The sequence below is a fragment of the Solea solea genome, chromosome 13, assembly GCF_958295425.1.
Source record: "Solea solea chromosome 13, fSolSol10.1, whole genome shotgun sequence".
Taxonomy (NCBI): Eukaryota; Metazoa; Chordata; class Actinopteri; order Pleuronectiformes; family Soleidae; genus Solea; species Solea solea.
Window position 1 is genome coordinate 8,938,075 of NC_081146.1, and position 24,112 is coordinate 8,962,186.

At 40.6% G+C, this 24,112-nt stretch overlaps 3 protein-coding genes across 5 annotated transcripts; 2 read left to right on the plus strand and 1 right to left on the minus strand.

Annotated features, from left to right (window-relative positions):
* Nucleotides 1–447: 447 nt before the first annotated feature.
* Nucleotides 448–4,224, minus strand: rnf41l (ring finger protein 41, like). 2 transcript variants are annotated; one of them, XM_058647880.1, is made up of 6 exons: nt 3,854–4,224; nt 3,551–3,757; nt 2,915–3,054; nt 1,627–1,789; nt 1,415–1,535; nt 448–903 (listed from the first exon to the last, which is right to left on the minus strand). In XM_058647880.1, exons 2-6 carry the CDS (start codon nt 3,754–3,756, stop codon nt 502–504), a joined length of 1,032 nt encoding a protein of 343 aa, XP_058503863.1. In that variant the 5' UTR covers nt 3,757; nt 3,854–4,224; the 3' UTR covers nt 448–501. The 2 variants fall into 2 exon arrangements, with proteins under 2 accessions (XP_058503863.1, XP_058503864.1); XM_058647881.1 differs by having other exon boundaries at nt 2,948–3,054; nt 3,854–4,223.
* A 1,440-nt stretch (nt 4,225–5,664) lies between these two features.
* On the plus strand, nt 5,665–24,056 carry rad54b (RAD54 homolog B). 2 transcript variants are annotated; one of them, XM_058648130.1, is made up of 16 exons: nt 5,665–5,927; nt 6,698–6,842; nt 6,934–7,126; nt 12,148–12,387; nt 12,938–13,237; nt 14,508–14,670; nt 14,808–15,033; nt 15,146–15,232; nt 15,312–15,432; nt 15,921–16,060; nt 16,151–16,441; nt 16,623–16,786; nt 16,873–17,134; nt 17,859–17,925; nt 20,507–20,704; nt 20,778–24,056. In XM_058648130.1, the coding sequence occupies exons 2-16, from the start codon at nt 6,705–6,707 to the stop codon at nt 20,999–21,001; spliced, it is 2,814 nt and encodes a 937-aa protein (XP_058504113.1). In that variant the 5' UTR covers nt 5,665–5,927; nt 6,698–6,704; the 3' UTR covers nt 21,002–24,056. The 2 variants fall into 2 exon arrangements, with proteins under 2 accessions (XP_058504113.1, XP_058504114.1); XM_058648131.1 differs by having other exon boundaries at nt 6,701–6,842.
* On the plus strand, nt 8,166–11,650 carry LOC131471533 (fibrinogen silencer-binding protein). Its single transcript, XM_058648132.1, has 2 exons — nt 8,166–9,973; nt 10,347–11,650. Exons 1-2 carry the CDS (start codon nt 9,567–9,569, stop codon nt 10,900–10,902), a joined length of 963 nt encoding a protein of 320 aa, XP_058504115.1. The 5' UTR covers nt 8,166–9,566; the 3' UTR covers nt 10,903–11,650.
* Nucleotides 24,057–24,112: the final 56 nt, after the last annotated feature.

Sequence of the window (24,112 nt, forward strand, 5' to 3'; positions counted from 1 at the left end):
ATTAGTGATTCACACAGTCCTGTTCGACAACTAAAACATTAGGTTGTCACAAAAAATATGTAGACTGCAGAAATAAATAACTCATGTTGATGCCAGGTTGTTGGAGGAGACAACACTTTTTTAATGCAAAAAAACAACATTGGATGGACAAAAAAAAATAATGTGAATAATCTAGTCCTGAGATGAAGGAAGTAACTGTTTTATAATGTAACCTGAGGAATACAAAATCCAAGGGAGGTCATGTGTCAAATAATGTTTGCAAACATTATTTGAGAACATTGAAAACATTTCTACAAAAAAAAATCTGAGGATCCACAGATTAAGTGAAATTGCACATAGAAATACCATGTGGTTCAACTCACAGCATATCACATTTTTTCAAATGAATATTCACCTATAAAACCAAATGCTAAAAAAATGCCATTAAAAGATATAATCGATAGATTTAAACAGATATCTGTTATTTTCTAAACTGGCTAATATCTAAACAGTCCACTTTGCTCAGATGACCGTCACCTCCCGGCTCTTCCTCTTGATGCAGTCCAGTGTCAAACTCCGGGTACCACCTTTGCGTCCCCCCTCGCCCAGCTGCGGTGATGGAGGTGGACCTGATTCATTTATTGCCTGAGCTGAATGTAGAGACAGACTCAAAGTATGTAAGGACGCCTCCCTCTGTTGGGGTCTTGTTGGCTTGGTGTGTTGCTCCCGCTGGGATGTCGATGCTCCTTGATGCTGGTCTCTGGCTGTTTGGTCAACAGGATGCTGACTCTTGTGCGGCTGCAGGTCTCTGAGGAGCTCCAACAGTTCTCTCTTTTCCAGCTCTGCTTCCGCCAACTCCTGTCTCCTCAGACGCTCTGCTCCCAACAGAGCTCGCATGTCACACATCACACGTGACAGCTGGCCCTGCAGTGAGCAGACATGAGATTACTCAGTTTACATCACCATGGAGTACATTTAAAAACTGTTCTGTGTTAGTAAGAGATGGACAAAGCATTTATGTCCTAAACGTTAAGTGTAACGGTCACACTGGAGCGTTACATATTAAAGCTACAGTGTCATATTAAGTAGGGTTTATTGGCAGCAAATGATTATACTTCCCATAAGTAAGTGCAGTAAAGTCTATAACATATGACAGCACAAACAATTACCAGTTTTGGGATTATTAAAGTATTTCTACCTGTCATTACTTTGATATATAAACTGTTGGGTTTGTGTTGTCTTAGAATAAGTGCCTTGAGGAGGCCACCATGTTGCTCCAGCAGCCCAAAGGGACAAACCAGTGCTTTTTGTGTTTTTAAGTAAAAACCTACTATACAAACGAAGAACAACTCCACTCGCATAAACTTGACCAACAAAGGAGGAGGAGACAGAAGAGAGAGTGGCGAGTGTTGCAGTTGCAGGAATAAAATGTGACCTTGAGCTCCTCCACCTCGCTCTTCAGCTGCGACTCTTTCTGCACCATGTGTCTCCTCTGTGAGTCCAACCGCGACTCCATCTCTCGTCTCACCTCCTCTAACTTGCACAGCATCTCAGCCCTACCATAAACGTTAAATGAGACCAACATTAGGATGAGCAGACTTAATTTAGCTTTAGATTTTTTCCCTAAACAGACAGACACACGCACACCTGAGAATCTCCACTTCAGTGCGTAGCTCTGCCACACAGTTATGTTGAGACTGATCAGCGGAGAGGAGAGTGTGGCCGCAGCCATTGGGACACACTCTGCTGCGGAAATTACATTCTGACATGTGGGCCTCCAAACCCCGCCTCTCCACCTGTACAGGACAACCTGAGAGGAAAGAGGTGCAGTGATACATGAGCAAACATTATATACAGTCCCTGACAAAAGTCTTGTCACTTATCCATTTTGTAGAAAAAACAGCTCATAACCTAACTTTGAATTAATCCATTGGTTTTAGAAATGGCTCATATGAAAGTTAAAACCCTCCCAAATCATGTTCAATATACTAAAATAAATTTACTTCACTGAAGAAAGATTGATCATTTAATGAACACAAAAAGGTCAGATTTTGGCAAGACAAAAGTTTTGTCGCCTACAGAGAGTAATGTGAAAATTGAACAAATAATTTACTTCAAATACAAAAATATGCTGCATAACATCAGTAAATTAAGTAGTGGTGCTGTGAGATCAATATTTAATATCTTGTATGACTTCCATGAGCTTAAAGGACTGCATCCATGCGGTTCGACAATGATTCATACAATTTATTGATGATTACCTTAAAAAAGCTGAAACTGACTGCTTGTGAGGGCACACTAGTTTGAAAATCAAGAGAAAATGACCAAAAGATAGATTTTTTTAACTTTATAAGACACAAGAAACTGACATATATATGCATATGTGTGTGTATATACGTGTATATGTGTACGTATATGTATACAGTATATATACTATTTACTATAATCCTTTTCCTTTTTGGTGCATACAGATCACAGCAGTTATACACATTGATGAAAACATCAGGACAAATAACTGTATGTTGCTGTTTGTGTCTGTACGTGTAATTTTAAGCACAGCAAAAGGTCACTCTGCATGCACACACAGAGTCACTATACCTACCACAATGGAAACATATGTATTCACCACCTGCCAAGGACAGGCCACAGTGAGCACACAAGCACATGTTTGTCTACAATGTAAATACAGAAGCACACTTTGAAGTTGCTCATTAAAGAATGATGGGAAGTTGACCCTTGTTGCACTCTCTAAGGCAGCTTTGAGTCCTGAACAAGTCCCTTAGATGCAACAGTTTGCAGGGTAGCCATGACAACTAGGGCACCTGTGCCCCCCACCCCCCACAGGTGTCACATTACCTCTGCACAATTTAATCTCACAATAACTATCAAAGAAAGATAAGATGAGCAGCCTGCCAGTCAGTGTTAGGTGTCATACCTATGTTAGAGCAGGACATGAAGGCAAACTCACACTCTTCCTCATGTGTGTGCAGGCTCTCCAGGGAACAGACCACATCACATCCCCGAGCTGCATTCACACACCGGATCTGAAGGCGGTTCAGGTCATTACGCATGTACCTGTCACCAAACACAGAAATACTTCAAGAGAAAATAAACAGGGTATATTTAATGATGCCACTCAATGGTAGGAACACAGAAACACAGAATCTAATCATTTGATCATCATTAAGTAATGTTAAGTGATGGGCCAAGAAGCATGAAGATGCCTTAATGATTACTTCATGATTAGTTAATCGTGACGGTCAGGGTTAGTCCCATTAGTTAATGCTAACAAATCATTAAGTAATGATTAGTTAACATGAGGTAATTTCAAATAACACACATTTGTCAAACAATACCAGTTCATTCTTTCTGCATCTGCAAAAAGGCCATTTTGACATGGACACTCATTGACACAGCAAAATGGGTGTGCAACTCTGTGGGGATAGGGAATGTGCAAAGTGTAAAGATGTCTAAATTATTAGTTAACCATTAATGGATGCTTTGTATATTATTCGATTACTAAACCTTTTTGTGCACTTAGTGTTAAAAAGCTGCAGAGATGGAGACAGACCTGTACAAGGGTTTGAGATTACACACATCCAGTGGGAGTCTGTCCTCTGGACAGGAGTGGTGATGGACCAGCCAGTTGCTGATGCATGTGCTGCAATAAGCATGCTCACAAGGCGCCTGGAGGGGGCGCTCCAGCACATCTCGACACACACAGCACAGCAGGCCCTCATTCACATAACCCAAAAACCTCTCAAGATCATAGCCCATCCTACAATTGCAGAAAATAGTTTAGAAAACAGTCTGATGTCAACATAATGTCTCATTTGTTAGTTTTACTGTTAAGGTCTGATATTTATATTCCTACCTGACAAGTGAGCTTTCTCTTCATCCAAGTCCTTGGTGTGTTGGTTTCCAGTCCACTGGTTCTTCCAAAGGTGACCCTCACTCTTATCTCCCTGTTACCACCACCTCGTCATCCTCTCCTCTGACTTGCTGCTCCATCAAGGTGAGGGTCTGCGCTCTCCAAAACCCTCCTCTGCCCTTGGGACTATGTCTCCATGGAGAGGTATCCCTGGCAACGAGGGTTAGGGACCCAGGTGAGCAGCTGTCAGACCAGACCAGATCTTGACTTAAACAGACCGAATTACAGAAGAGGAATCGCACAGAAAACACACATACACAAAAACACAACAAATTCAGCCTATCAAATGTTTCTCTCCATGTTAAAGACTCATCCTATCCTAGGTGTCTCTTTCAACCTCCCGCCCCCCCCCCTCTTCCTCTCTCTCTCTCTGCATGTGGGATTAACATGGATAACATTCACTCTCCCTCCCTGATTGGATTACAGACAGCACACATCAGATGACAACATCCTCTCAACCTCAAACACCAAAGAGCAATCCAAACACTTGGTCCAGTCTTTTTATAGTCTGTTATGTTCAACTAAGTAGTGGAAGGATTAATCCTGTGCAATGTAAAAAATAATACTTAATGAACATTTTATCTTTTTATTGTAAAGATCTGCCAGTGTTTTGCTAAAGTTTCTAACTAAACCCCCTCTTCTGCAGCTGACTCCACCAAATGCCTGATTTTTAAAAATGCCATAGAAGTGGGCTGAGACCTGAGTGACTGAGAGGAGGAGGAGTTAATAGCTAAATCAAGGCACTAAACACTGCCATCTACTGGATAGCAATATGTATGTATGTGTGTGTGCGTGTGTGTGTGTGTGTGTGTGTGTGAATCACAAGCTATGTGTTTGTAGATTTGTGTGGATGTATGACAGGAATGTCCCATAATTACTTCATTGGGGAAAGCGATGAATGCGTGTAATTGGTGATCCACAAATGTCCAATCAATACTTCACATACATAATTTTCATTTTCACATTTGCAGGTCAGATTTTTTTTTCAATAAGTTACAAAACAATATATTTACAAATCTATTTGTATAACGTAACATACAAGTTACAATTAGGACTGTTGTATTTGTGGACAGCAAAACATGTGCGTAAATCAAGGGATATTTGTAGATCATTATGTGAATTAACAGATTTTTATGAGACATAGGCTTTAAAAATATTGTTTAACCAGTTATTAGATATAGAAATCTTCTTCCAATAATGGATTCATATCTTAAAATAATATAATCCCAGTTTTGATTCTCTAAAAGTTCTGAATATGAATAAAAAAGTTGTGTTCAGCACATTATCTACTACTGTACTGGATACCAGACATTTTTACTGTACAGTTTTAGAGACATTTAAAGTTAAAAGTCCCATATTTGCATTTTTTAATCAAAAAATTATCAATTTGATATGTAATAAAAACTACATTTTCCATAGCATGCAAATATGGGACTTTAAATTTCTCAAAAACTGTACAGTACAAATTTCAGATATCCAGTACACTAGTAATGCTGAACACAACTCTCTTTATACAGTTACTAGGTCTGTGAAACGTAGCTGTGAGGATTTTCATTATTTTTCCAAAGATATGCTTTCAAACGTGCACTCAGACACAGTGCTCTCCGTGTTTTATTTTGAAAACCGGATGTTTATGTCCTTCCTTTACCACGGGGAAACGAGCATCAGACAGCGTGACCGCAGTAGAAAGAGAGCGATATCTATCCTAGTGAGGACACGTATTAATTAAGACATAATGCCTGTATGTTGCTGTTTGTTGACGTATTATACGTCTTCTTCTTCTTATAGAAATAATAATAATGCCTTCTACACTTCGAAGGTCTTACTCAAAATTCATTTTTACGCAGTTCCGTCTAAGATACTAAACGCACCACAAACATTATGACCACGCCTCCGACGTCACGTAAGGACAACCAATCAGCTTCTTCAAAATATTCAGCGGGAGAAACTGAACAGGATGTAGAGACTGACTCCGAGGAAACTCTAAATGTTGTCAACAAACGTTAGGTTTGTCCGGGTATGTAATACACATTTTTATACATTATCTAACACGTTTAGACAGTGAACTGTGACGAATTGGTTATCAGCGGCCTGTGATTAAACAGTATTCAGTATAGCTCAATGTGCTAGATTTGTATTGGAGTCGCCAGCTGTTATTTGTGTGTCAGAGAAGTTTGAAATGTACAAATTTACTCTCCATTAGGTAATTACCCTCTGGATAAACGAGTCCATGTATCTGTATTATTTTATACCTGATATATATACCTGATTTTATACGTGATAAGCATCACTAAAAACTATATTTCTGTTGTGGACAAAGGCATTGACATAGGATTATTACGGGGAAATTAAGCTAACATGAACAATAAACCCAGTTAAACACATTACTGTACTGTGTGTTAAGTGAGTAAAGACTTGGGCTGAATATCTTCTCACATATATTACGATTACAGTTTGCGTTGGTTCAATATTTACTGTGTTACGTTTAAAATCAGAAGCAGCATTATTGTATCATACCATCAAAATATTAATACTACAATGCAATGATGAGATCTTTAAGTTATGAATTATTTCTAACATTTATGTTTTGTATCTAATTTAAATTTAATAAAACATAGAACACGTCATTGTTTCAAATTGCAATTTTTTATTTCAAAATGATTGTTAATCTCTACTCTGGACATGGATATTTATTCTAACCTTGTGAATTAATAACATACTAATTAAATCACATGTTGATCATTAATGTTTGTTGTGTTAATTGGGTAAATTACTGTGGCTTTCCAGCAGAATAATGAGACGCTCAGCAGCTCCCAGCCAGCTCTTTGGTAATGCAGTGAAAAAGCCTAGATTTGTGCCACCTGGTGCATCTACTGTCATTGATTCCAAGCTCCTTTCCCCTAAACTTGGATTAGGCAATGCACTGGAAAAGGTAAAATATAAGCATTATTCTCATCATCTTCATAGACCACCCAGTGTGCCTTTAAACATTCTCAGTGTTTTCCCTTCCCCTTGTTGTGCAGATCCAAAGAAGCCTGGCAGCACCAGTACCTAGTACGACCGGTGGTGATAACCAGCTCAAAGCTGCACAGCCTGCTCCAGCCTTGTCCAGGGCTCTGGCTCGTGTTCTCAATGTGACAGAAAGCAAGGAAAATGATGCCAAGCCGGAATATCCTGAAACTGACACAGACTTTGCAGAAAGAAAAAGATTAGCAGGTAAGACACCGATTTGTGGCTGAAACATCCATCCATCGTCTACCACTTTATCCTGCTTATTGTATTCAGAATCAGAAACGTTTTGAGTTTTATTAATTTGTATTTTACTGATGTGAAGGGAAAAAGATATATACAGTAACATTCAGCAATTCATTTCACTTAATACAATACATGTCAAAACATACACTGTTAATGTTGATATCAAAATACTGACCGTTGTTTAAAGTAGGGATGCAATGATTCATTCATTATTAATCGATTGCTAAATTGATAGTAAACTAGTTTACTAATCAATTAATCGATTTTAGTGTTTGTTTGTTTTTAAATAGTAAACAAGCTCTCTGATTTTTCAGCTTCTTGAATGTGAATATTTTTGAGGTTTAGGAAACACTGCTCAACATTTTTCAGCATTTTAGGAAATTTTATGAAACAACCAAGTAACTGATTAATTGATTATGAATATAGTCATTAGTTGGAGTCCCAGTATGAATTATTGTTTGTAGTGGAGAGAGATATATTTCATGTTTACAGCCCACTCTAATGCTGTATGTTGATCATACTCAACATGTCACCACTGGCAACACTTTCAGGTCTTTAATTTCTCAGAGAGTTTGTATATTCTGCAATTTCCTCCTTGATGACCACTGATTGTCTTTAAATGTCCACCATAAGAAATAATTTAGGCTACAATTAAAGGTTGCATGTGTATCTCAATATGTAAATAGTTTTATTTCAGTTAAATGGAGTTCAGCGTACAAACAGTGTACTACATGTAATATAGAATATTCTATGTTAAAAGTAAATTAAAAAAAGAATACGAAATTGAAAATGTAAATGTAAATTACCTGAAACGCTTATGCACTCACTGAAAAAGTGCGACAAAGATATCCGCCACACACTAAAATCTAAAAGTATAGAAAAATATCAAGTCTTAATATATAACAATTTAATTTTAACAATAAAATAATTCATTAATATTAAATAATTAGAAATTTAATTTTCAGCTTCCATGCCCGCATCAAATTGTATTAAAACATTGATACTGAGATAGCCTACTTATTGATACTAAAAATTAATATCTGTTTTCATTGCCATTTAACACGATAACACAATCATTTGTCTGAAAGTGTTACGTTTCTCTATAAATACCAAAAATGTAAGCTGTGGAAAGTTGATTTGCACCATGACATGGCAGCTGACCTTCTTACTTCTATTTGATCAACAATGAAAACATGGTGTCAGCAGAAGCACAACAAACAAGCAAACAGTTATGGTTAAATTATCCTGTATTTTACCCCTCAACATGAACTTTTCCAAACAGGTGTCGTTTTTGCATTATCTTTAATTCTTTGTGTCGTGTTGAAAACAATGTCCGATGAAAACAACTCGAATTAGTATGAACACGTGGTCTAATATAAGCCCTACATGGCTGCTATTGAAAGCAAAGTTTTCGGAATGTATTGATGGTCCGTTATCCTGAGTGAGCGTCAGTCCACATCGACCTAGAACGCGCTGTGTCTGAGTGAATCCAGGTCCAGTATTATGTAAATCAGCGCGGGGGTGGTGTGTGGCTGCAGCGGCTCTGAGCTCGGGACCAGTTCGCTCTTTCCGTCCGTCTGTCTGTGATTCATCCCCGAAACAAACCCCCTCTCTCTGTGTGTCTTAACACGAGCAGCGCACCCTCCGAATACATGTTTTGACCGTGTGAATTAGTAATTGCAATGCAGAGAATAGACTTAATCTGCGCGTCCACCGCAGAGTGTTAATCTACGGGCATGAGCAGCGCGTGTTCAAACGCCTCCCCCACTCAGTTAGTTAAGCCAGTGTTATTTTAAAGCGTCACGCATTTCAGAGAAAAAAAACAGCCCTGGTCCTTAATGTCATGTTACAAACATACTGTGTGTGTTCTCTCATTCACGCAGTGCACAGAGACGCTGCTGCCATCACTGCGTTACAATGTAGAGGCAGTGCGTTCTGTGCTGTGCCTGGTTTGAGGTTTACAGAGACCGAGTTGAAAGTAGGTCGGGCTGGGCTTAAGCGGCTTAGCTACGTCAGGCTAAGCTGGGAGGAATTCATCCAAAGCTCTCTGCGGTAGGCGGGGGCCTAAACGAGGCTGGCCTAGTTAAGCCTGATTCTTATTGTGTGCAGCACAGCCTGTTTTTGTAGTGTGGCGTAGCTGAGAGTGCAGCCAGGAGTAGTGTATGATTCTATTGCACATATTAGACACTTATGTTTGATATAGAGAAGAAGAAGAGATGGCAAATGAGACATTTTTGGGACTAAGACCAGTGGTAGTTTTATCACTGTGGAGCAAGAGGAGCCAGTTGTAGGAACAACAAAAGACAGGTGAGAAGAAGCGTGAGGAGCCTTCACACTGTGGTCTGTGAGGGCTGACCACAATAAACCAGACTTGGTCAGTGGGAATCCGCAATGCTACGAGATGGCGTCCAGCTCTGTGTTTATGTCCAGTATGGTGGGTAAGGCACGCTCCTCCAACTTCACCCTCTCTGAAAAGCTGGACCTGTTGAAGCTGGTGCGACCCCACATCCGCATCTTGGAGGAGCACACCAACAAGCATGCGGTCATCGTGGACAAGAACAAGTGCTGGGATATCGTGGCTGTGCAGTACAATGCCCTGGGAGGTGACAGACCTCACCGGACCGCTCAGGGCCTCAGGACCCTCTACAAGAGGCTGAAGGAGTCAGCCAAGCAGGAAGTGATGCAGCGCAGACACGCACAGCCAGAGTACAGAGCAAGCATCTCTGAGCCAACCAGGAGAATTATGGAGATGATCCCTCACCTGTTTCACCATGTGCCAATCCATGAAAAGGACCAGGCACTGCGCAGGTACAGTATCATACATACATACATGCACCTACAAACACAGTACATTTTAATCGACATTGTACAAACTGTCATTTGCTTGCAGCTGGTTGGTTGTTGTTCTCGCATGTTTCTTTTCTGAGACTCGTGTTTTAAACTTGCTCACACTCTGTGACCATCTGCTAGAGATATTAAGTATTCGTGTGAAACAGAAACAAAAGAAAAGCATTGAAACTTTTCTCAGCAAAGAGACTGCAGCCAGTCTTTGAATTCCTTTGAATTTCCTCTTGTCGACTGTAAAGCAATCCACACACTTCACATAAACATAGAGATATTCAGTGAATGTAGTGTAAACCCACTATTTTTACTTATCTTTTGTCTTTCTTCCCATTTGTAGATTAATATACAGCAAGCACAATTCTCCGACTGAGCATCCTGGCAGCAGCTCCTCTCTGGCTGGACTCCAGGATTACTCAGCAGCTATCCCAAATGCCCCCCATGAAATAGTGCAGCTGGACCCTGAAGACGATGTAAAACCACCACCAGACCTCCCCATTCTTTCTATAAACACAGGCCCAGAGCTGGATGGAGGCCAGGAGAGGGAGGGTGAGCAGGACTTGGGCAGTGTCCATGAATATGAAGCATCCCTGTCTCCCTCTCCTTCCTCTGTTAATGTCCCCCTCTCTACCTCGCCACTGCCCTTACACCACGACCTCTTCCAAAGCGACATTTACCCCCACCAGGAGTACAACAGGTTTCGCCCTCTGCATCTGGCCAAAGAGGAGCATGAGTTAGTGTTGGCCAATCACAGGAAGGTTGCCATGTACCTGGAGGAGAAAAGAGAGGGGCTGAAGAGGAAACAGGATCTGGAGGAGGAACTCCTGAAAGCCAAGATTAAAGTGGAGAAACTAAAGGCTGCCCGACTGAGACACGGACTGCCAGTTCCTCTATAACAAGCGTTGCCATGCATGTTTGTAGGCAGTGTCAGACAGACAGACAGACAGACAGACAGGCAGACAAAGCTCCTGAGGAGTCCCTGATTAGAAATCAAACTCTGTGTCTGAAAGCTGTTTCACAGCTTTGTTTTGCAAACACGGTGCCTCATACAAACACTGAAACTCTGTTTGATATAGAAGGACAAGGCTGACTTGTGTTGCTGGGTCAGATGTGATTTATTATTCCTGTACTTTTTTGGCAGCAGATTTGTAGATGCTCTTATTACTATCACTGTGATGGGTCAAAACAGGAATAATAACTGTTCCAGTCCAGATTTTTAGAAGGGAATATTTGTAGTTGGTCCTGTTTTTCTATACCTTACTGGTACATTTATTGCCTGGATCCTCCACGAATATGTGTTTGTGAGAATGTTAGAATAGCATTAATGATCTTTACTAGATGGTTTATGGCTCAAACATGAACTCTAATAATGATATACTGGAGGGACAGGAGTGTGAAAGACTGCAGAGAAGATGTGACAGATTATGGCAGATTGTTTCATGATTTATTGAACTGAAATCTGTTGAACTCAGATTTAGCCAGATGTGATCAACTTAAATTGGCATTTTATAGTTTTGCTGGTTGTAAAAAAAAAAAAGTAGAAAAGAAAAGAAACACTCCACTAGAGAGATTTTCAGTGGGCTACAGGATTGGAGCACAAATTTAAACTTTATTAGGCCTTAAAGTATCATGTGAATGATCAGAAATTCTATTGCCAGTAGAGTGAACACGAGAAGGGAGATGTGTTTTTGTGATGTTACTGTTATTTAATGCAACTACTGCATTGATCGTATTGTAATGTTGGAATATGAGCATTTCCATTTTCTTATTTCAATTTATATTTATATGTTTGCTTATTTCTATTAAAAATGTAACGTTGAATATTGCACTGGCATCTTCATCTTATTTTTTTTTTTATCTTTGTGTAAGAGGTAAGAAGCAAAGGATCACATGGAAGCCAACTAAACTCTTTTGCTCTGTTGAATGATGCAGCAAGTGTCTAAAACGTGCTGATCAAGCTTATTTGTTGACCGAGGGTAACTCAGGTAAACAGAGTGTGAACAGAGGGAGCCATAAATCTGTTGAAAGGTCTGTGGTGATGTATAGACTCAGGCTCAGGGCAACAGTGACATCTGCTGGTGGCTTGTGTCCAAGTTTATTCTGTTCTTCAGACTCACTCTTGTACATCTTTTGTGTGACAGGAGTGAGCGATTCTTCTCAGTTGACTCCTGGGTCTCCTCAAACCCCACGGCCCTCTGCAGGCTCTGTTGGAGCTGCAGGCGTGGACTCTGTCTGCAGTCAGGACGGAGCGTGTTACTTCAGTGTGATGTGGTGTAAAGCCAGTAAGAAGAAACACAAGAGGTGGGAGGGTGATGCCGTTCTGGTGACGAGAGGACGCACAGTCACACTTAAAGACATGGAAGGAAAAGACATTGGCAAAGGTGGGACCTCTTTTTTTCTGACAGTATCATTTAATGGTTTTGTACACCACCAAAGTGTTGCTTTAAAAAAGTGACACTATCAGTAGCACAGTACAACAACATAATAAGGCACTATGACCTTTTTAATTGGACAACACACCACAGTTGTGATTAGGATCTTAAGGCCAAACTACTCCAAAACCTTGTCTATTTAGTCCAGCTTGTCGTATACAAATCGAATCGTTTTTCAGTCTCCAGAATCTCTTTCATCTCCTCTACCCAGTTATCAACTGTAGGTGGCTTGATCTGTAACAACTTTTGATTCATTGCTTTTTTTGATGCTACAATCAATATTTTCAAAATATGTCTGTCATGTCCTGTGACACCTTTTGTAGATCACCTATATTAAGCGATTTACATGTCATCAGAGGGATTGGTTTATTCACAGAGAGAGAGAGAGATATGTTTCATCTCAAGCAGACACGCCCCCCTCTGAAATGATTGTGTTTTGCTGTGGACTTTTATTCACAGTGAGTGAGATATTGTATGTGTTGTTGTATTTTTAATGCAGGTAGTGGCTACAAGGTGTCTGTGTTGGCATCTCTTTCTGAGGGAGAGACACTGATGATTGGTGGGAAGGAGGTGGAGGTGATGGGGGTCATTTCTGCTGAGGACTATGCCAAGGGACGCTGTTTCCAAGAGGTCCAAATCGAGGAAGAGGAGCCACACACAAAGTCAGCTCCACCCAGTTCTCGCCGATTTGCATCCAAACCGTTCTGCCCTCCAACACAGGCAGGAAGAGCTGAGCATCCAGGAGTTAAACCAGAGCAGGAACAAACCATAAGACCTCGCCATGACCCTCAAGCTCCAGGTATGTAGGCTAGATCAGAAACATTATTTCTTGGAATAAAAATGTGTGTTTTGTTTTCATGTATTACCATCTGTGGTTTTGTGTATATAAACAGGACTGAGCAAAGGTCAGATGTGATGTGTTGTTTGTTGAAGACATCCAGAAAATAAGGAAAACATGTTTTTTTTTTTTTTTTTTTTTTTCCAACTTTATTTATAATTTTTCCATATCAAAAGTATTTATACAAGCATTTATTACACAAGTTGTCAACCCTGCCCCCCACCCCCCACCCCCCATCCAGGTGGCATCCCCACAAATATATTCACACTGTACAAACTACTAACCCGGTAACACAACATGGAAAAGGAAAACACAAAAACAAATAAATATAAACAAATACAAAAACACACACCAACAAAAATGACTCAAACGATCTATAGCGACGAGTATGGTCGTAACACCAACAATTCGGACTTCTGGTACAGGAATAAAAATAAAAAAATAAAGAGTAAAAAATAGTGCAACATCAGAATCTGGGTATCAAGAAGACCAGGGCCACTACCCAAGCAAAATAAAATAAAAATAAATGAATAAAAACAAGAGGTCACGTAAAAGGCAAGTTCCTGACATGGGTCATGAATTGTGACCAAGTTTTGTCATATTTACCCTCCAACCCCTTTACTGTATACCTAATTTTTTCTAGAGCTAATCCCAGCATCACCTCTCTGATCCAATGAACATAGGAAGGGGGATTCTTTCCCTTCCAATTCAGCAGTATCAGACGGCGGGCATGTAACGATGCATAGGCGAGTGCAGTTTTGTGGAGATGTGACAACATTAGCTCATCACTGACTACACCGAAGATAGCTAACAGCGGGTCAGGTTGCAGTATCTTGCCAGGTATTGCTGAGAGTGACTGAAAAACTGATGACCAAAAAACGTACAATGATGGACATGACCAAAACATGTGTCCCAAAGAAACAGGAGAATAGGAAAACATGTTTTTAATGAGACTTTCACTTAAACTTGAATAATAGCATGACCCTGGCTCCCTTAAACCTGGAGTGAAACCCTAATTAATGTTACTGGTAAAACCTGTGTTTGTCCTACTACCAGGTTTATGCAACATAAAATAACTGCAGAAGAAAATAATTCATTATCAAATGAATTATTTGATAATCATTTTATCATTATTATATTTTTTAATATGACTGATTTAAAAAACCAAAAAAAAAACAAACAAACTTTTCATGTAGAAATATTGTTTATACACTGTAATGCAAACCCTCAGGTGCACTGGTGATGCCTCGACCCTCTGCCAACCACCAGTGGTCTAATAACAAGTCAGGGCTTCCTGTGGTCGATGTTGTCGTTGACCCACATCTGACCACTCACCTGAGACCCCACCAGAGAGATGGCCTGCTTTTCCTCTATGAATGTGCCATGGGCATGAGGTAACATGAACAAACAAACAAATGCAAAGAACTAAGTTAATTAATTTAAACCCTACAGCTGCTAGCGCAATCATAGCTATTTTCAGGATTCCCAAAAAAATCAATGTGAAAATAAAATGTTGATGTGCTTGCTTTAGAGCTGTGGGTCGACACGGTGCTATCCTGGCTGATGAGATGGGTTTGGGGAAGACCCTCCAGAGCGTGGCACTGTCCTGGACGTTGCTGAAGCAGGGGCCTTATGGTGGAAAACCAGTTGCTAAGCGTGTCTTGGTGGTGACACCTGGCAGCCTCGTGCAGAACTGGGGAGCAGAGTTTAACAAGTGGCTGGGCCGTGAGAGGATCAGTGTTTTCACTGTAGATCAGGTGAGGGGGACGAGGGACAGAGATTCTACTTTTGTGGATTTATGAACCAATCAATTATCTTAATCTACTGGGTACTAAGTCACTTGTATGATACATTTTTTGACACATGCAGGACCACAGGATAGAGCAGTTTGTGTTATCTCCTCTGCACAGTGTTCTGGTGATCAGCTATGAGATGCTGCTACGCTGCCTGGAGCAGGTTTGTTTGCCTCAAGTCTCACCTTTTAAGCATGACTGATTTTAAATGCACCAGGTTTGATTTTCTTTTTTGTTTTCAGGTACAAAAAGTGGAGTTTGGCCTTGTCATTTGTGATGAGGGTCACAGATTAAAGAACAGCAACATCAAAACATCCTCTGCTCTCAGTAGCCTCAGCTGTAACTGCAGGGTCATCCTTACAGGTACGAACTTCCCATGTTAGTTAAAGCTGCCTTGTGAAACGTCAGGTGATTTTGTTGATGTTGTTTTGCCTCTGATCGATCTCTGTGAACAGAAATGATGTAAGTGTTAGTGTGTATGCAGAGGCGGCATAGCGGCGTGCAATGGCCAAAAGAGTTGATCCTGTAAAACTGCTGAATAAACATGATTTTTGAGCAACTGAATTCACTTCTGCAACTTTTTCTGGGCGCTGCTTTGTGGTTTTAAGTCATACTCCAGCGTGTTGCAGCCTTCTCACCTTACTCGCACAATGATTCTATGGGTGTATGTATAGGTGTCCATCTATGTTGACATAAAAGGAATCACTTCCTGTGTGCAGCATTGGAATTACATGGAACAGAGGGAGAGAATTGTGTGGAGCTGATAGGCCTAATCAGGATTGTGTGAAGTAATTTGACTGGAATGGACATTTGTTTATATTTAAAATGAATACTTTTTTTGTGTTTTGTAGGCACTCCAGTACAGAACGACCTGCAGGAGTTTTATGCTATTATAGAGTTTGTTAACCCAGGGATTCTTGGGTCATCAACTGCTTATAGAAAAGTGTATGAGGAACCCATTCTACGCTCCAGACAACCCTCCTGCACGGAGGTAACACTCCTTCGGCTTATTTTCTTTGAATCTGCATCTGTTGTATATCGAGATAATGCCATATCTGACCTGGTCCTTCTCTGCCAACAGGAGGAGAGGGTTTTGGGAGAAGAGCGAGCAGCCGAGCTCTCTCGCCTGACTGGCATGTTCATCCTGAGGCGGACGCAGGAGATCATCAACTGCTACCTGCCTCCTCGTCTCGAGTGGACGTTGTTCTGTGACCTGTCCTCTCTGCAGCTGGAGCTTTACAGGCAACTCCTATGTCATCGAGTCTTCAGAGCCTGCCTTCAGAGCTCCACACAGACTCACACACACTTGGCCTGCATCACTGCACTGAAGAAGCTCTGTAACCACCCTGCTCTGCTCCACTCCACTGTCAAGGTTACATGTTTTTCTTTAGCATCAGTTTCCCACACCATATTGATCCTAGTTCATTTCTTTACATTATAGTTATTTATTAAACTCTTGAGTATCAGTTCTGGCAGGAAGCCTTGTGGTGAGTTCTAGGAGAGTTGGCTAAATCTCAGTCATGACGGTCAGAAATGTGTTGTCCTTGTTTTAGGAGAAAACCGACCGCAGGTCAGAGGAGAGTTCAATGTATGATGGATTGGCAGAACTCTTTCCAGAATCCTACTCTTCAGGAGGATTCAACACAAGTGATTCTGGAAAACTCCTTGTTCTGTCAGACCTGCTGGCTGCCATCCAGCAGCTCAGCCCTTCAGACAGGTATGTGTCCCACATTTACATGAGCATCGTTTTATTTGTTTATATTTTTTGTCTGCAGATTTGACAGTGTATCTGTGCCGCTGCAGGGTGGTCGTAGTGTCCAACTACACTCAGACGCTTGACTTGCTCCAGGACTTGTGCGTACATATGGGCTACACCTTCTGTCGACTAGATGGACACACACCTACCAACCAGAGACAGCGGCTGGTGGACAGTTTCAACAGCTCCTACTCTCAGAACTTTGTGTTTCTGCTGAGCTCTAAAGCAGGAGGAGTGGGGCTTAATCTGATCGGTGCTTCACATCTGGTGCTCTACGACATTGACTGGAACCCTGCCAATGATATTCAGGTAACAGCCCTACGCACATACGCTCACACTCATATGATTGTGGTGTCTTCACACCTACGCTGACATGTTTTGTCAAATCCGTGCAATCTTGTTAAGTGCAGTTTATTTGGTGGATGAGAATGCTGATATTTGAGACAAGCAAATGGTCTCTTCCTGAAAAGGAGAGTCTGGTTGTTTGAGCTGCGGTGACAGTTAGGTTGACCAGCCCTAATTAAATAATTAAACTACGGTTGAAGCAATTGCTGAATGGCAGCTGTGAGTTAGTGTGACTTTCATGTCTTTACTGTCACTGTTCACGTCATGCAAACAGTCTTCTTTTTTTTTTTTACTTCGGTCCAGACAAAATGATCTGACTTACAGAAGTAAATTTGCTTTACACTATTATTACAGTCACATACAGTAATTCTCTGGTTTACTTGACAAACAAATACTTATTTCGGCACATAACCTTCAGTGGTTTGATGAAGGCTTTGTGCCAAAAGGGCGTATTTGTTTGTATTTGTTTGTGGTATGAATCAAATAAACCAGAGGAATGTTTTTTAGCCCTCATTACACACTTATTAGATTTTTGGTTCAGCGCTCCAATAAGAATTTCACTGTTGAAGTGCAACCTATTTTTTTCAAAAATAAACTCACTTTACTGACCCACGTGCCTGTCCACCAGGTGGTACTGTGTGCATGTGTGTGTTCTCCACTGTAGCATTATTTTCTGTCCTGTCTCTAGGCCATGGCTCGAGTATGGAGAGATGGACAGAAGAAGACTGTGCATATCTATCGTCTCCTCACTGCAGGTCAGAACACTCTAACTCACCAAATGTGCCAGGAAATTCAGCAGACTGTGAATCTGACATTTGGCCTGGGACAGTATGACAATATTTCCTGTTCACAATTCCCAATGTGGCTGCACTTATTTGTGTTTTCATATACAGTATGTATATACAGCGGAGAAAATAAGTATTGAACGCGTCAACATTTTTCTCAGTAAATATATTTCCGATGGGGCTATTGGGATGAAATTTTCACCGGATGTCAGTAACAACCCAAGTTATCCACACATACAAAGAAATAAAAACAAATGAGTCCACAAATGAAGTTGTGTGTAATAAAGTGAAATGACACAGGGAGAAAGTATTGAACACATGAAGAAAAAAAGGTGTAAGAAGGCACAGGAAGCCAGTATTTAGGAAGCAATCCTGCCCCCTATCAGTGCAAATTAATATTAGCTGGATAAGTCCTAATTGGTGGCCTATAAAGGTTTCTCATTACCAAGGTGACACTCAAGAAGCATTTCAAGATGGGTAAAAGCAAAGAGCTGTCCCAAGACCTTCACAAGCCTATTGTAGACAAACATACGGATTGGCATTGGTTACAGATGTATATCTAAACTTCTGAATGTTCCAGTGAGCACTGTTGGAGCTATTATTCGGAAGTGGAAAGAACATAGTTACACCATTAACCGACCACGACCAGGTGCTCCTTGCAAGATTACTGATAGAGGAGTCCATAGAATAATTAGAAGAGTTGTCTAAGAACCAAGGACCACTCACGGAGATCTTCAGAAAGACCTTGAAGAAGCAGGTACAGTTGTTTCAAAAAAAAAACAATTAGTAATGCACTCCACCGCCATGGCCTCTATGCACGCTCACCACGCAAGACACCACTCAAGAAAAGGCATGTGGAAGCTCGCTTAAAGTTTGCTGCACAACATTTGGACAAGCCAATGTTATACTGGGAAAAGATAATCTGGTCAGATGAGACCAAAATTGAACTCTTTGGCTATCATAACATACAATATGTTTGGAGGAGAAATGGTGCTGCACATCACCCTAAAAACACCATACCAACAGTGCAGTATGGAGGTGGGAGCATCATGGTGTGGGGCTGTTTTTCAGCATCCGGCACTAGCAGACTTCATGTAATTGAAGAAAGGATGAATGGAGAAATGTATTGTGATATTCTTGATAAGAATCTGCTGCCATCCACAAGGATGCTGAAGATGGTGGACATTTCAGCAAGACAATGATCAAACACAAAGCCAAGGAAACAATCAATTGGTTTAAGAGAAAGAAAATCAAGCTGTTAGAATGGTCCAGTCAATCATCTGACTTGAATCCAAATGAATACCTCTGGAAAGAACTGAAGATCAGAGTTCATAGAAGATGCCTCCGGAACCTTCAAGATTTGAAGACAATTTGTGTGGAAGAATGGGCAAAAATCACAGCTGATCAATGTGTGCGACTAGTTTCTCCATACAGGAGGCGTCTTGAAGATGTCATTACCAACAAAAGCTTTTCTACTAAGTATTAAATAAATTTCAGCAAGTGTATTCAATACTTTCTCCCTGTGTCATTTCACTTTATTACACACAACTTCATTTGTGGACTCATTTGTTTTTATTTCTTTGTATGTGTGGATAACTTGGGTTGTTACTAACATCTGGTGAAAATTTCATCCCAATAGCCCAATCGGAAATATATTTACTGAGAAAAATGTTGACGCGTTCAATACTTATTTTCTCCGCTGTATATGTTAAGGTTTATAAACAGAAACGATGCTGCCGTCTGTCAGTACTCTGCCCTGATTTGTTTTTTTTTATCTGTAAGCTTTCAGAAAATATGCATGTCCATATTTGTGCACAGAAGGAACAGATGAACTAATGCTACAAAAACATTACTTGCATTACCAAAAATGTTGAAAATGTTGCAAAAACATGTCAACGAGAATTTTTATTGAACATTTTAACGTGAACTACAAGAATCTTAAAAAAGATTATAAATCATGGGCTTGTAACCGAGTCGTTGTCAGTTCAAATCCCAGGATGGGTCAAAGGGCTGGGGTCCTGCTGGTTGAGCGAGGTACCTGACCACCCCTTTTTTGTGTTTGTTCAATACTGGTGTGTTTAGAGATAAAAGGGTTAAATACAGAGGTCAAATTCACTATCACTAACTGCAAATAAAATTTATTCTAATTCTGAATTAATTTAAGTCAGTCTACAGACAACGTAGGAGGTTGCAGAAGATCTTGTTATAATCCAGTGGTTGAGCTCATTATCGCCAACATTAAAATACATTGGTGTAAATCAGCTACAGACTTTTCACTGGAGGCAGTTTTATTCTCAATAAGATAATTTACTCTCTCATCATCCTCCTCTTCCTCACATATACTTCATACACTGGTATATTAAGATGGAGCGAAAGATAATAATTATTATTTAATTTATTGTTATTATTATTCTTTATTTGTTTCATTTTCTACACACTCCAGTCAAAATTCCTCATTATAATCTGTTCATTCACTGGCATAAAAGATTAATGAATGAAAAATCTTACATGTAGTGCCTTTAATTTTGGGCTCTGCGTTACTCCTTCACAGGAACTATTGAGGAGCGTATATTCCAGAGACAAGTGTCCAAACAGGGGCTTTCTGGGACTGTGGTTGACCTGGGCAAAGGGGCGGAGCACACCAGCTTCTCCACCAATGAACTGCGAGATCTTTTCAGCCTAACGGACACGCCCTCTCTAACTCACGACCTGCTGAACTGCAGCTGCAGCATGGACGGGTCAGTCCCAGGTAAGCTTGCAAACATGTGCTGCACACTGCGACTGGTTGTTGTCAGTTCACTCACATGTGTCTTTATTGTCAGTCATCGTAGAGGAGGAGGAGGAGCAGGTCAGTGATCGGCCATGCCAGCTTGGTCGTCAGGGTGACCGTGGAGGAGCGGTGGCGCCGAAGCATCTCAGTATGTCCGAGCTTATGAAGTGGAGACATTTCTCCGGTGACACACACACCTTCTCAGACCCCTACCTCGACTATTCACGTGACCACATCACCTTTGCTTTCCAGACCACCATTTCACACACAGCTTGATTAATACAGACTAGATGACACACACACACACACATTTCATACATGTTTGTCCTCTGCCTTTCTGAGTGTTCTTTGTCCGTAGCCTAGTTACAACACATGGCGACACACTTAACATGTTGAGCAACTTGCCAACAATAGTCTCCAACTGTTTTTAATGACAATGCTTGTGAGATTCTGTATTTTGTCTTGGGGCAATTTCATATTTATTTATTCAAAAAATTGGTTCAATTATATTAAATAAATGATATTCAAAAGGAATGTATGTCAGAAAAAATACATTAAACATTTTCGTTATTGAATTTGTTGAGCACATTAGATGCAAGTATGGAGTGTTTGTGTTCGAGTTACGCTTTATATCCACATAAGCATGGAAGTGAGGCACTTTCATGTCCATCAAGAGTAGTATTTTCTGTGTCACTGTGAGGATTTGTTGTGTTGACACAGAACCTGGGTGCTACGGAGAGAACGTGTTAACAGTCATTCATACAACTGTAGTTAATGGCCGTCTGCGCAGAATAGAGGCAAACAAGGCCAAGCATGTTTTCACCTGAAATTTGGTGGGGTTTTAGATGTGGGACATCTGTGGTCTTTGTTGGGTAATAACTGGATCTCTGGATGTTGAATGTACTCTTGATGCATGTAACAGTTGAAGGGCTGAAACCTTTCAGGGTGTGAAGTGCATTGGGAACAGTGTCGTGATTATGCAAACACCTGAATTCAATTGATTGATGCCAGTTTTAGGCCAGTACTAGAGTGAGCTGCACTTGGACATAGCACTGCCTCGATCTAGGTAATATACTCACTACAATGTGGGGGAAATATCTGATTGTGCTTTTCAAGTCCAGCCTTACTTCAGTATTCAGTGTTTTAGATTTAAATGTTAAAGATATGAATGGTTTCCAGCATTTATGTATATTGTTTTTATATATTGGAACAACGAACAGGAAACAATCAAAAATGTAACCATTCAATTAAAAAGTATGTTGATCTAATAATTACTATTACAAGTGAAGAGATCTAAAATTGATTGCACAAATGGAGAAACAAATGGAAACAAATGGACTAAAAGTCACAGTTTTTATTATTCATGGATTCACAAACAAAGAATATTTCCTTTTAATCCACCAACTGACTGTCAGGTTAACCTTGGAGCTGTGCTACTCGCATCGCTGAAACCTACAATGTCAACCACAAACAAAGTCCATGAGTCAAGACAATAAAGAGACTGAAACCAGTAGCAACTGTCACCAAGCAACTTATTTACAGCTGTGACCCTGGCCTGGTTTTAGAAACCTACTGTTTGTTTCAGAGCAATCACTTTCTGTGTCACAACCTTTTGCTATTGTTATGGGACACATGCCTGACAGACAAGTGTCACTTGTCATGGAATTTATCCGTCTTTCCTTGCAAAGCTGCTCCCGGGCTGCCTTGCCAATATCCCTCCTCTTTTAAAGCCCGTCCGATCAAAGACCAGGCGTTTGGATTGAATGAAGGACTTTCTACTGCTGGTTTAGTCTCTGAATGTATTGTAGCTGGTGAGACATCTGGTATTAACATACATTCATTCAGTATTCAGTGTGAGAGTCATTGATGCTCCAGCTGTGTGTTGTGTTAGAGCAAATATAGAGAATACGAGGGCATCGATACTGACGGACTGTACGTCACAGGCTTGGAGCAGCTGTGTCTGTGCTGCAGGGATTTGACATGTTGACTCCAGGTGTGATAGCACTAGACTGAATCCACTTTATTGTCAGCAGACTAATTGAGATGAAACGAGTAGTATGGCAGAGAGGAAAGCTGTGGCCTGCTCTGTTTTAGCACTACATCAACATGTGATATGATGTATGAGGTGGAATCTACTGCAGCACTGGAGTGAAGATGTATGGTATGGATTTATGGCTGTAGCACAAATGTTTGTTTAAACTGGAGTGTGGAGCTGCAGCTGTATACACACAAACACTCCCTCAGTCATGTGAGCTGTAGGACACGGCATACTAATACTGTCTTATTGTTTCTGTTCAAAAACCAAACAGACGCAGAATAATAACATTAGGGTTAGGGTTACCACTGCAGCTTTAACAGAGATTGTGTACAACTTCTTAGCTGCAACAGAGTTAGCTGTGCATGTATCTTCAGTCTAACCCATTTACATTTAAAAGATATTCGGAACGTCACACCATTTCAGCAACAGAGAAGAATATGACTACTTCACAACATGACGTCGAAACAGAGGCAGAATAATAACAATTAATCAACAACAAAGACAAATATCACTAAAAGCTATGCACTGCAGCGCTGAGCAAAAGAAGAAATTAAAGAGGTCACTCCTCATTCTGCAACCACCTCCTGTCATTCAACACCCTGCCAATCTTCAGCCAGCCAGACCACAACACCACCACCTCCCCCCATCCACCCATCCATCCACTCCTCCAAACCCTGGTCTTGCTCCAGCACTTAACAAGGATTTAATGTCATCCAATCATCTGTCGGTAAAAACCAGATCAGAGCGGTAATACAGAGCAGCAGGTCCAGTCCCTGATACCAAAGTCCTGAAATAACAACAGCAGTAAAAGCAGCATAATCCCACATTTACTGTAATAACTCTCCATTTCTCAGTCTCTCTCTCTCACATACACATGCACACAGTGCTTAGTGAAATGAAATCTGCTGTGAGTGAGGACACGATGTGATGCAGGGTCTCTGTGGTAATGTGTGTACATTGTGAGATCAGTTATTTACAAGAACTGATGGTTTCCATCACTGGTATCAGCTTTGCAAAGAGTACAGGGTCTGTATTTTATAGCACTTTTCTGGTCTTGATGACCACTCAACGCTGCTGTACACTACAGTTTTTTGCCAGTTTTTTGCCCGACGCTGCCAGTACAGCTGTCCGGAGCATTGCGGGGTCACCTCAAGTGCCAAATGAGAGGGTTCTGCCAGGAAGGACATAGCAATCTCTGTCAAATAAAATGTGCAGATCTGCTGTGAGTCACAGAACAAGTACATGTACTGTATGTGAAACATAAAAGTATTTTTATTATCAGTTAATTATCAATTTCATGAATAACTGTTGTATTGATTGAGTCATAAAATGTTCAGAACATGTGAAAA

Excerpts from the sequence above, each read along its gene's own strand:
- rnf41l (XM_058647880.1), bottom strand. The coding sequence starts at position 3,756 with ATGGGCTATGATCTTGAGAGGTTTTTGGGTTATGTGAATGAGGGCCTG. Across the intron at positions 3,055-3,550 it reads AATCTCAAACCCTTGTACAG|GTACATGCGTAATGACCTGA; the intron begins GTCTGTCTCCAT and ends GTTTGGTGACAG. Across the intron at positions 1,790-2,914 it reads CATGTCCTGCTCTAACATAG|GTTGTCCTGTACAGGTGGAG; the intron begins GTATGACACCTA and ends CTTTCCTCTCAG.
- rad54b (XM_058648130.1), top strand. The coding sequence starts at position 6,705 with ATGAGACGCTCAGCAGCTCCCAGCCAGCTCTTTGGTAATGCAGTGAAA. Across the intron at positions 13,238-14,507 it reads CCATGACCCTCAAGCTCCAG|GTGCACTGGTGATGCCTCGA; the intron begins GTATGTAGGCTA and ends GCAAACCCTCAG. Across the intron at positions 17,135-17,858 it reads ACCCTGCCAATGATATTCAG|GCCATGGCTCGAGTATGGAG; the intron begins GTAACAGCCCTA and ends TCCTGTCTCTAG.
- LOC131471533 (XM_058648132.1), top strand. The coding sequence starts at position 9,567 with ATGGCGTCCAGCTCTGTGTTTATGTCCAGTATGGTGGGTAAGGCACGC. Across the intron at positions 9,974-10,346 it reads AAGGACCAGGCACTGCGCAG|ATTAATATACAGCAAGCACA; the intron begins GTACAGTATCAT and ends TCCCATTTGTAG.